Consider the following 12,354-nt stretch of genomic DNA (forward strand, 5'->3'; position numbering starts at 1 on the left):
CTTCACTGAGAAAGACTTCTGAAAATTAAAAATTGTAAAAAAGCCATGGTTACATCTAAGGAAAAGTTACCACAGACTAAAGGAACACACCTGAAGAAGGCAGGTGCTGCTATGATGAGTAAACAGGCCAGCAGGCACAGAGTAGAGAAAAAGGAGTGAGGAATTAAGTTAGAGAGGTCAAGTGTCATATACATGCTCCACCCTTGTGACACTGTGACATACTAGTATTATCAAAGTTCTCATTCAAGTACCATGCACTCAAGTTACAAACAAAAACACAACAACAACAGACCCTTACATTTTGAGTAAGTTTATAATTTTGTGTTGGCCCAAACTGCATGTAGCTTACAGGCTGGCCACAATGGGCTGGACACCCCACTGTAGGGCCTTTCAGGGAACATCAGGACTTTAGTTTTCCTTTGAATGGCAGAGACACTACTGTTCCCAGCAGAGCCAACATGATCACAAAATTCTAAGAAGGTCTAGTTATCATGCTGAAAACAAAACAAAAAACAACTATACAGGGTCAAAAACAGAGGCATAGAAATGAAGTAGAAGCATATTTAAAATAATCTGAAATTATTAAAATAATGGGTGATTAGTGATGAAAATATTAAGTTCCTTGATTTCTGTATTTTGAAAGTAAAAAGATGTTCCAGTACTGTATGTGATATTTGAGAGAAAATATAGGATGCCAAAGTTACTGTCTTGAACAACTACAAAAATAAAATTGCTGAGGGGTCAGACTGAAAGCATTCAAGTGCAAGTAGGAAATCTGATGAGCTCTCTTTCGGCTTACTTTAAAAAACATGCAATGATGAATAAGATAAATTGTATTGGAATTCATTAGCACTTGGTTAAGAGGGAAGAAAAAGAAGAATGGGCAGGATTCAGCAAAAACATTCTGTCTTTGTTATCTGGCTGGGGCTAAATTCTCAAGGGTTAATCGCAAGCAAATCACTTTTGCTGAACTCAGTGTTTTATATTGGCTTACTATTTGGTTCAATTTCCACAAAGAAAGCTCTCTGAATTTAAACAACATCAAGTAAAAGGGAAAATATGGAGACGGAATAACAAAGGCTACAGGCGAATCAGCAGGATTGGGGGAAGAGACATTGTAGGAGAGCTTCCAGGTAAGGAAGAGGGTAGTGAGCTGAGATAGCTCAGAGGTAGGAAGCATACCCAGCCTGAGTGTGGGCCTGGGTGCCACCCCTACCATCCCAAATAAAAAGGAGAGATGTTTGTATTCAGACACACAAAAAAATGTCAGGCCTTAAAATGACGTTAGAAGAGAAGTTTTACAGTTGTCCTACCTGAAATTCTCAAACTGCAAGAATTTCACATCTAAACTGGTCAGCCCACATAAGCCTACTCAACCCTCAGCAATGCTGTTCCACTGCCACAGCACACACATACTTGAAGTCTTAAATTTATTCCCATGCAAAAAAGGAGGGGCAAAGCTAGCACAGTTCTATTCGCTCTACTTTTAAGCAACTTGATTTTTTTTAAACCAAAGGCAAGCATTAAGATCTATTACAATACTAATGAATAAATGGTGTGTGTTTGGAAGGTGGGGAACCAAACAATGTAACAAAATCAAAAGCCAAACACAGGGAACAATTCTTAGGCTCACCCCAAGTGAGCTGTATTCCAAGCCTCAGTATAATGAATGAAATTTCCCCAAATTCAAAGCTCCATTACATAACAATTTCTTGGGAATAATGTTTTAAATACTACTTTGGCTTTATTCAAAATAACGTTGAGGCTTTCTCCTAGTAACATAAAAAGCTCTTTGCTCACGTAAACTGTAATGTGAATAAACCCATGTTGTGGTAAATCTTGCTCTAGTAGCAAACCAGTCCTGGAAGCCCCTGAGAGAGACAGGCTGTGGCAAGCTTGCCAACCAAGCTGCAAATTCGTTTCAGGTTCTTTCTTAACCCAGATACTCAGTGCTGTGAATTTCATGTGTTGACTTGGCTAGACTATAATTCTGGGCTAGTTTTGGAGCTGCTGTGAGGTATTTTGTAGATGTGGTTAACACTTAGTAACAGTTAAAGACTATTTGATTACCTATGAGGCCTCAACCATGAAAAACAAAGGGACATCAACTCTGTCTATATCTAGTATTGGTAACTGGATCAAACAAGCATCCCAACATTTTAAGAAAGTCAGTGCCATTGCCCAGTTCTCCCCTAGTCATCTAGCTCTGCTTCCTCTTTCTGTTAACACTCCATTATGATCATAGACCACATTGCAAACTCTATCTTCCTCACAACACCATGAGGCTCTAGAGAGCGAGAAGTTGGCTCTGTTTGCTTTTTATTCTCAGTATACAGTATAAGCTAAATAAGAGAATTACCTAAATGGATACATAGACAAGGGGTTTGTGGCCAGGAAACAGTGTTTTGTTTCTGAGTCAGAGTCCTTCTGAGAAAAGTAGAAGTAAAAATAGAGGATAATGGGGTCAAGGTTAGGACAAAGACCTTTGGACAAAAGCAAGCCCAGGAGAGGGCAAAGACTGTGGGTAATTCTTAATTCTGAGTTGGGTTTTATTCTCCACTTGCTAATTAGCTTACATTATTATAACTTGAAGAAAAAGGACCAACTCCCAACCAACTCCTTTTGTCATTTTATTATTGTTGACTTTTATTATTTCATTATTAATGGTTCAGCGACTTCCTGAACTAATAGATCTGAGCTATTTATGATCCAAGGTCCAAACTACTTTGCTACTGTTGTGGTTTGAGTCTGAAATGTCCCGTGGTTTGTGGCACGGCTTTGGGAGATTGGGGGAACTATGAAAGTGAGTCTCGCTGAAGGAAAAGGTTACAGGCAGCGAGTCCTTGGAAGTATAACTACCCCTGCCATTTCCTGTCTGTATCTCTGTTTCCCCAATGGCCCGAAAGTGAACATGTCTCCACCACATTTTTCCTGCCACCAACACGCTCCACCCAAGGACACAGGACCAAGTGACTAAGGACTGGACCCTGAGAAATAATGAACCGGCATGAACTTTTTTCTAAGTATGTTGTTTCTGTCATGATTCTATCACAGCAATACAAAAGTTATTCTTACAGCTAGGCACGGTGACCACAGTGACACACAACCATTAATCCAATCACTCTCCAGGCAAAGGCAAGCTAGAGCTCTGAGATTGAGATCAGCCTGGTCTACATAATGAGTTTCAGGCCAGTCAAGGGCTACATAGTGAGACACTGCCTCAAACAAAACAGACACAAAAACAAGCAAAAATGGCTACTAACACACCTGCCTTCAAATCAGCCTTCTCCTTACCACTAAGAGGTCTAATAACTCCAAAGTCTACAAGAGACCCCCCCCCCCAGAAGGCCCCAATCTGTTTGGCTACTCTGACTAAAATTACAGCTTGCAGGCAGCCAATCAGGTTAAGGGTTAACACATGGGCTTGAGCCCAGTGCAGTGATTTAGCAAACCTGAGGAAAAGACCTTAGCAACTCTGGAAAGTTCCTAAATGTTTAGCCAATCCTAAATCCCCCATACCTCCTAAGTTAACCAATAAAATGGTTACCACACTCCTGGAAATCCCTCTACCTGCCTTTAAATTGGGTCTATGGGCTCACTTTTGAGCCCCATTCTAAGGAATGGTGGCCCCGGCACGCTGGCAAATTTCTGCAGAATAAATGCTCCTGGCTTTTGCATACTACTTGAGTCTGGGGTCTTTCTTCAGTTATTCTTAGACTCTAACTCCACCTCCCCACAACATCCCATCTCCAGGACAATTACAAACTCTTCATATCAATAAATTTATTTGTTGTCTTTTAGGGGAAGTTTTCGCTTCTATTTATTTTGAAAGGTATAAGTAGTATATGACGAATTTTTAGTAAAGAAAGGTCATTTGATAAAAATAATTTAAAAAGTTGTTTGTTTCATTTTCAATGGCCTTCATCAGTTGCCCAATGTTTTGTTGACATTCTGACTGATTCTGACTGGCGTTTAAGTCTGTGCCACTGACTCTAGAGCCTTAAGAAAAGGAAAACCTAGCCAAAAGCCACATTTCAATGACACTGAAGACCAGAAAAGCCAGATGTCTTGCAAACTGCAGCTGTGCCTGCACTAGAACTAGAGCTCCCAAGGCCTGACTGCAGTCTAGCACCTGTACCCAGCATTGCTTAAAAGGAAAAGTCTACACAATAGATTATAAAAAATAATCACTACTCTCCAGAGTGATTAAAATAGCCCTATCTGACTCTAATGTCCATTCACAAAAACCTTATAAAATGTCTTAAAAACTCCTCTCTGAGTTTTTGAAAAACAACCTAGAGTGTAATATCTTTCTTCTACTTAGCTAAACTGAAACTAGAGACTAGCACTGGCCTTTGATATCCCTAACATAATTCTCCATAATGCTATCTTCCCTCTCCCTCATCTAAACTGCACTGCAATACCCTACAGGTAAGGCAGAATCATGGTCTGACACACTCTGAAGTGGGTAAACCTTAATTCTGTGGCACTAGTCCTTCCTTGAAATGTTCTTTCAGCTGGCACCACCTACTCCCCACCCCCTCCAAGACAAGGTTACTCGGTGTAGCCCTGGCTGTCTTCAAACTCAATCTGTAAACCAGGCAATCTGTAAACTATGCTGGCCTTGAACTCAGGGATCCACCCTCTCGGCCTTCCAAGCGTTGGGATTAAAGCAATGCGACACCACACCCAGCTAAAGATGTACATTTTAACCAACACTCACAGTCTCAAAAGCCAGAAAAGCAGCCCAATGTATAATCTCTTGATGCAGGAGAATTCAAAATACAACGCTGTACCTTGAGGGTAATTTTCTAAGAATTGAACACCTTAAATACCTTACAAACAGCATTGTGTAGCTTTTCCTATTTCTTACTTGGGCCTTTATCTCCTTTCCAGAAACTACTTTTACTTTCTTCCCAGAAACTGCTTTACTGTAAGGCAGCAAATGCTTAGACCAATCCTAGTCACAGCTTATAATTTTCATTATTATTCATCCTTTCCTCTTTAAGGGGAACTCAAACCAATCTGCTTTGAAGCTTAAGAGTTTATAAACATAGTTAGATTCATTTGAAGATCCTGAAAAGTATCACAAAAGCCAAGGGCACAAATCATTTCTTGGATCTGGAATTCATTCCTTTATCTAAATGATGGGATGGCAATGTTCTACAGCAGAAAGGATGGTTTCCTAACCCCTGTTGCCTTTTATTATCACTGTAATCTCGAGAGACTTAATTGACCTCTTCAAGTCTCAACTTTCTTATGTGTAAAATAAAGAAAAATAGCATGAAACACCACAGGATTATTATACAACGAGAAAATACTACCACAGTGCCCGGTACATAGCAGACACTCACTAAATGTTAGCTTACTTCTTTCTCACAATTTACACACACTGAATAAGATCACAAACACCAGGGCTCCAAAGATGCCTTAGTGATTAAGAGCACCTACTGCTCTTCCAGCGGATCTGAGTTCCGTTCCCAGTATCCAAGTTTGGAGGCTTGTAACTCCAGCTCAAAGGGATATGACAGCCTCCTCTGACCTCCACGGGTATCCACATACAAAGGTCACACACAGACAGAAGTAAAATTTTTTATGCTATGAAAGAACGTTTTTTGAGAACATTGTGTAAAGGTGTTTTTATGGCAAACAAAATCAGGGGAGAGAAACTTATAGTAGCTAAAAGTGAACTTATACTAAAAGTACCTAAAGCAACCTCTATAAAAATCTCATAGTCAAAAATAGTTCCCATACTGAGAAAACACAAAACAACTTTACTGTTAGAAATAGGAATAGTTTCTATTGAAACTTAAAAATGGGAATAATTCTAAACCACATGGTATTATTGCAACTGCAACGCTTCTCTAACAGCAAGAAAGGCTAAATGAATTCACCATTTACCTTACTTTCTCTCCCTTTCTTACTTTTTGACAGGCTTTTTCTTTCCCAAACTAGAAACAATGGGTTTGAACTCAAGGAAAGCTTCTGCAGTGACACCAGGTTCGGCCTCACTTAACTTGTCCTTGAAAACATAGACTCTACAGTCTCTCTGGTGGCTTGACCCAGGGGAAGCTGCCAAAGGGCATCAGGCAGGATCACTTGGCTCTGGGGACTGAGCAAGTCTCCAAGACACAAAATTCATACTTGATTTGACTTTGTACTCACCATTGCACCTCACAAACTAAGTAAAGACCCCATAAAGATGCATCGAAAATGAAAAGATGACAGCATTCACAGATCTGTCCTTCACTAGGTAACTTATAAATAATCACAGTAATAGTAGTTACAACAAAGTTGCAGATCCTAAAACGCATAGTTCCTGCTTATGAAATAGGATGGCAGTTCTCTGGCCTTGGAGGTGATAATCACGGTCTATTCACGTTCTGCATACATAAACCCCGTTTCTATCATGTACCTACTTGGTGTTTCCCAAACAATCTATTAAACAAGAATAAACAAACCTGTGGGTTCTGTTAGTGGGGGTGACGGGCACACCCCTGTACACGCATCCAAGTCAGTGGTCAACTTTGGAGAGCTGGTTCCCTCCTTCCACTGTGTGAGTCTTGGGGATGTTAAGTTACTCCAATGTTCTACTTCCATGAGCAATATGGGAGCAACATGCCCAGCCCACTGCAGCCTCTAACCCAATAATGTGAAAGCATTTACAAATACAAACACAGGCATATTACGAAAATATTTACTTCTATTATATTGATTTAAAAAAAAAAAAAAAAAAACTTTACTTAATCTCATGTCAGGATAGCACAGGAAAAGTTTTAAAAGTTCTCATTATGCAAAAGGGCGCCAGCAAGGCCGGTGGAGAATTACACACAACCTCGCATTTCTGAGCCTGGGGTGTTTAAAGAGACTTCCCAACCTATGACCTGTAAGCCATACGCTCCTACGGACGTAAACCGTAAACCGGCGGGATGAGTCAGCCCGTAGAGGTGCTGGTCGATTGGGGTTCGATCCCCGGGACCCACAGGGTTGTAGGGAAGACCTCCCATCACCACCACCGACACCTCTTCCTTTCAGCCTGAAAAAACCGTGGGCACCCAGGTTGCGTGCTCCAGACTCTGGGGACTCCGGACAGGCACGTCCCCCTCCTCCCTCTGCGGGGTACTAACTGCTCTCACGCCCCTGGCCCGGCCAGGTCCCCTCCAGGCTGCCCGGGGGGACCCGTGGGACCCTTCACCGGACGTGCAGGGGCCTGTTCTGGGGTCCCCGTCACGACAGCCTGTCCCCGCGCCGGGCGACCCCAGGCGCCGCCGGGCGGGCGGGAGCTGGAGATCTCGGGGTCAAGGCGTGCGGGGGGGCGAGGCGCGCGGGACGGCAGACTCACCGCGGCGTGGTCGATGTCGGCGTCCGGCCTTTGGGCGGGGGGAGGCAGGTATTCGGCGTAGCGCAGCCCCTCTCTGGGGGCCACGCCACCACCGGTAGCCATAGCAGTGCAGGGACTCGGGACGCGCTGCGTCGGCTACGAGGCGACCGCAGGGACAAACTAGTGCGGGCCCGGTTAACTTCGCGCAGTTTTATTGGCTCAGACCTGGCTGCAGAGACTCTAATTCTCCTCACTCTAGCTCGAATCGACTTGTCCTGTCAAAGCCCTGGGTCACACCCTAAGCCAAGGCCCTAACTTGTTTCTTTTTATGTATTTATTTGGCAGAGTCTCACCCTCCACCACACCTACCAAGCATGGGGGATAGGGGAGGGAGGCTGAGGGGAAGGTGCCAGGATGGGGGAGGCAGCTTGTTAGGTCTACCTCCAGTTTTCTCTAAAATCGGGCTGGGAGAGACTTCCGGGTCCCATGGTGGTGCCTGGGAGTAGAAGCATGCCTCGGTATTCCGAATCTGACCTTCCCAGCCAGAAATGTATGAACATGTAAGTGAAATTACTGGGAGAAAAAAAAAACAAAACCAAAAACAAAAACCAAAAACAAAAAACTGGTGATTAAGTAACTTGCACTCACTGCAGATGATTTGAGTTAATTTAAAATATACAAAGACTTACTTTATTGTTAATTTTTTTAGGTCAAGCTTTTTTGGAACAGATATTAGACAGTAACTGAAGCTAGTATGTTTTCTAACCCCTGTACAGACTTGGCTGATGTTTTGCCCTTTTGTCAAATCAGCTTACAAGAAGATTTAGTTATTTATTTTATTCTTGAGTTAAAGGTTTTAAGAGCCTGTTAATTTATCCATTGCATGCTTAGGGCCTGAAGGAATTTACCCTCGAGAAGGAAAGAATACACGGTATTAGTAATTTATACCAGAGCCCAAGCATGCTGGGTTGCTGCAAATGGGAGCAAAGGCTGTAGCATCAGAATTTACAGCAAGGGATAACAGCAACCACAAGGTTTCCTTGGATGGTTGGCCTTTAACATGGTTCAATAAGGGACATGTTTGTTTTTTGTTTGTTTGTTTGTTTTAGTTAGAAGAAGAAACAGGCCAGAAATTCCACAGGGAGATAGACACAGCTGAAAGGCTGGTATGTAACAGTATGTAAAAGTACTTCAAAAACTCTTCAGAAACATGATTTTTATTACATAAATTATTTTTTATTAAGCCAGTCCACAATTATTTGCGAGCAAAACAAATGAACTGAAGTCTAAATATCATTCATTCATAATCCATTTTTTTTTCAATTTATTCAATAAATACTTGCTGAGCATATGTCAAGTTATAGGCACAGTACCGGGTCATTGCATCCTTAGCATCAAGTAAACAAATAAGGACTCCAAGTCTTTGGAGTTGACAGTCTAAGGGAGGCTAATGGTGCATCCTAGCAGCTGGGTCCTAACAGTCATAGGCTGCTGGCCTGGAGCAAACAAGCAATTAGAGCAAGACACGAGTGAGCCAGCTCTTTTTACAACAGTGCACCTGCTCAAGAGCTGGAGAAAAGCTTCCAAAGCAGAAGCCAGGAGAGAAGAGGGCTGGGATGGAGAATAAGGCAGAAGAGAGGGCAGCAAGGAGAGTAGTCAGCAAATTGCATTTCAGGTCAGATTCCAGTCTACCGAGGGTACATTGCCAGCTGCTTACAGGCTTTGCTGAACTCCCTTCCACTGCTACTTCTAGTGGCCAGTATTAGAGAGAAATCTCATCCCCTGTGACTACTCAGCCTTCAGACTTTGGTTCTTTAGTAGGCTCAACCTTACCAGCAAGAAAGATTAAAAAAAAACAGAAGCAGTGAAATCCTCTCCTCTCCCCTCAAGGATCTCAGTTTAGCACAACTCACTTTTCTGGCTTCCTTAAGAATGAAGATAAAGAGCCAGTTATGGTGGCACACACCTTTGATCCCAGTTCTTGAGAGGCAGAGAGTAGGTATTTCTCTGAGTTCAAGGCCCACCTGGTTCCAGGACAGCCAAGGCTACACAGAGAAAGACTGTCTCAAAAGAAAAAAAAAAAAAAAAAAAAAAAAAGACCAAAACAAAAACAACAACAAGAGAATGAAAATAAATAAAAAAAGAGACCTGTGTTAAATTTCTATTGGTTTTCTTTTATTATTTATACCATCTGAAAGAGTGATTATAGTGTGTTCAATGGACCTGTCTCCCTTCCTCATCTCTTCCCAGTCCCCTTCCCTCCCTCTTCCCCCCTATCTTCCTCCCCTAGTCCTCAGAAAGAGGAAGCTCTCCTCCTCTAACAATTGACCCCAAACTATCAAGTCTAATCAGGACTGCCTGCATCCTCTTCCTCTGTGGCCTGGCAAGACAGACTGCCAGGGAGAAGTGATTGAAGAGCAGGCATCAGAGTCCATGTCAGAGACAGTCTCTGCTCCCCTTACTAGAGAACCCACATGGAGTCCGAGCAAGGGGCCTAGGTCCTCCCCATGCATGGTCCTTGGTTGGTGCATCAGCCTCCACTATCACCCTCTGGGCCCATATTTGTTGTCTCTGTTGGTCTTCTTGTGGAACTCCTGTCCTCTCCAGGTCCTTCTAACCCTCTACTCTTCAATAAGATTCCCTGCACTCTGCCCAAAGTTTGGCTGTGAGTCTGGGCATCTGTTTCAATCCCCTGCTAGGTGGATTCAGAGGACATGTACGGTAGGCTCCCCTTTCTGTAGGGCCTGTCCGGCTCCCTTTCTGCTTCTTGGCTCCAGTGAGGTGAGCAGTATCTTCCAACACAAACTCACACTTTTTCTTCTTTACTGCAGGCCTAGAGCAATGGGTCCCACCAACCACAAAGGAAGCCACTGAAATAATGTACTAAATAAAATATTTCTTTTTTTAATTAATTGTTTCTCTTTGGCTTTTGTCACAACAGCAAAAAGTAACTTACCTAATTGCTTGGAATCTAATAAATTCTTCAAAAGTGTTACTATTTCTTTTTTTTTATTTCATATGTGAGTACACTGTGTTTAAATCATTTCAACTACTCCATGCCTCCCAAACACCCTCAAATCTATGCTGTCTATAATTAACATTGTTTTACACACACACACACACACACACACACACACACACACCTGAATCCAGTTAGTATTGTCAGTATGTACATATGTTTAGGACTGACCATTTTATCATCTTTCTGGAGACTGTCCCCAGAGAAAGCTGATTCTCCCTCCCTCGGCAGCCATTAACTCCCTGTGGCTTTTCAATCTATGGGTAGCCTTATTAACCACCCCCCCACGCATTGGCATATTGATTGGAGTGGTCTTATGCAAGCCCCTCTATGGTTGAGAGTCCACAGGTGCTGCATCACTGTCATTTCCAGAAGACAATAGACTGCTGCAATTACCCCAGGTCTCTGCCTTTACAATTTCTTCCCCAGATTCCTTCATGTTCCCTGAGCCTTAGGCATCAGAATTCTGTTACAGAAGACCTTCTCAATTATGGCAAGGCTCTGCAGAGTTGCTATTCTCTGTCTGTTGGCCAGGTGTGGGTCTCTATTGCATCCTCTGAGGAAGAAGCTTCTTTGATGAGAGGGGATAAGAATAAGTATTTAGAAGGCAGGTGTATTTAGATGCTATAACCATTTAGTAGTAATTTCTCCTCTAGAATCTACCACCTCTTCAGTCACGGGTTCTTGGCTAAGCGTACAGTACCAGGCACTAGTTCCTTCTTACTGAGCAGGCTATAAGTACAATTAGACAGCTGTTAGATGGCCTAAAGACATAAACATCACTGTTGCACCGCTGGAGATGTTTTCCTGAGTCATTGTTGTGGTCCACAGGCTTCAGAGCTTGGTAAGACTTACATCGCACTTCCAATGAGATGAAAGCTAGACCTCAGGAAAGAGGCTTGATTCCTCTAAGACCTGTGACCAAAGTATGTGACCTCTTCAGCAACAGGGTCTTACCTTCAAGTTCTGGCAGGTAACCAAAGCGGGTGGCAGTAACCTATATTGTTTTGGGAGCATGTCTCCAATTATTTGGGGAGAAAAAGACCCTGCATCCTATGTGTCTTAGTTTTTTATGTTTTTTTTGTTTTGTTTTGTTTTTTGTTTTATTTCGTTTCTATTTCTGTGGCAAAATACCATGATCAAGACAATTATTAAAATAAAGCATTTAACTGGCCTTACAGTTTCAGAGGGTTAGGCATGGCAGAAGAAACAGCCGAGAGTTCACAGTTTGAGCTGCAAATAAGAGGCAGAGAGGCGCTCTGGAAATTGGAAACCCCAAACCCCACCTCCAGTGGTACACCTCTTCCAAAAAGGCCATACATCCTAATCCTTCCCAAGCAGTTCCACCAATTGGGAACCAAGTATTCAAACATCTGGATCTACGGGAGGCATTCTCATTCAAACTACTACACTATCTTTAAAAAGAAAAAGAAAAGAAGAGAAAAACAAACAACATTGCAAGCAAGAGAGGAAAGCATTTAACACCAACCTCTAGCCTCCACATGTGAATGACAAGGTATACAGAAACCTCTCTACACACCCACACACCCACACACCCACACACCCACACACCCACACACCCACACACCCACACACATACAGTCTTCAAAAGCTACCGAGGAGTCTATATAAAAAGAAAAAAAAATGAAAACTTTTCAATTCAAAATTTGGATGCCATTCTATACTCAGTTTTCCATTAAGATCTTGCTTTCTCTTCATCTTAAAGAAATACAAATTAGAAACCCTAAAGGATCCATTATCCTCACTGTGAGTGAACCTGAGACATAACTGAATCTGAGACCCACATCCACGTAAAAGGATGCCACTCTGCAGACAAGTAGCACAGGAGTGATGTACAGAGTTTCTATTGTGGCATTGTATTTTCACAGCATTGGTGATATTTTTAGTAAAAAAAAAAAAACCATCTGGGAGCTGGGATTGCAGCTCAGTTGGTAGACTGCTTGCCCAGCATGCAGGAGGATCAGAAAATTCAAGGTCATCTTCACCTACATGG

At 42.5% G+C, this 12,354-nt stretch overlaps 1 protein-coding gene across 1 annotated transcript in view; it reads right to left on the reverse strand.

The window, feature by feature from the left end:
• Positions 1–7,555, reverse strand: part of Dnajc15 (DnaJ heat shock protein family (Hsp40) member C15) — a 56,123-nt gene extending 48,568 nt beyond the window's left edge. Inside the window, exon 1 of the mRNA XM_021655702.2 lies at positions 7,343–7,555. Coding sequence (XP_021511377.1) covers positions 7,343–7,444 — 102 coding nt within the window. The 5' untranslated portion in view covers positions 7,445–7,555. The remainder of the gene's footprint in view (positions 1–7,342) is intronic.
• Between the last annotated feature and the right edge of the window lie 4,799 nt (positions 7,556–12,354).

The sequence above is a fragment of the Meriones unguiculatus genome, chromosome 9 (genome assembly GCF_030254825.1).
Source record: "Meriones unguiculatus strain TT.TT164.6M chromosome 9, Bangor_MerUng_6.1, whole genome shotgun sequence".
NCBI classification, from domain to species: Eukaryota; Metazoa; Chordata; class Mammalia; order Rodentia; family Muridae; genus Meriones; species Meriones unguiculatus.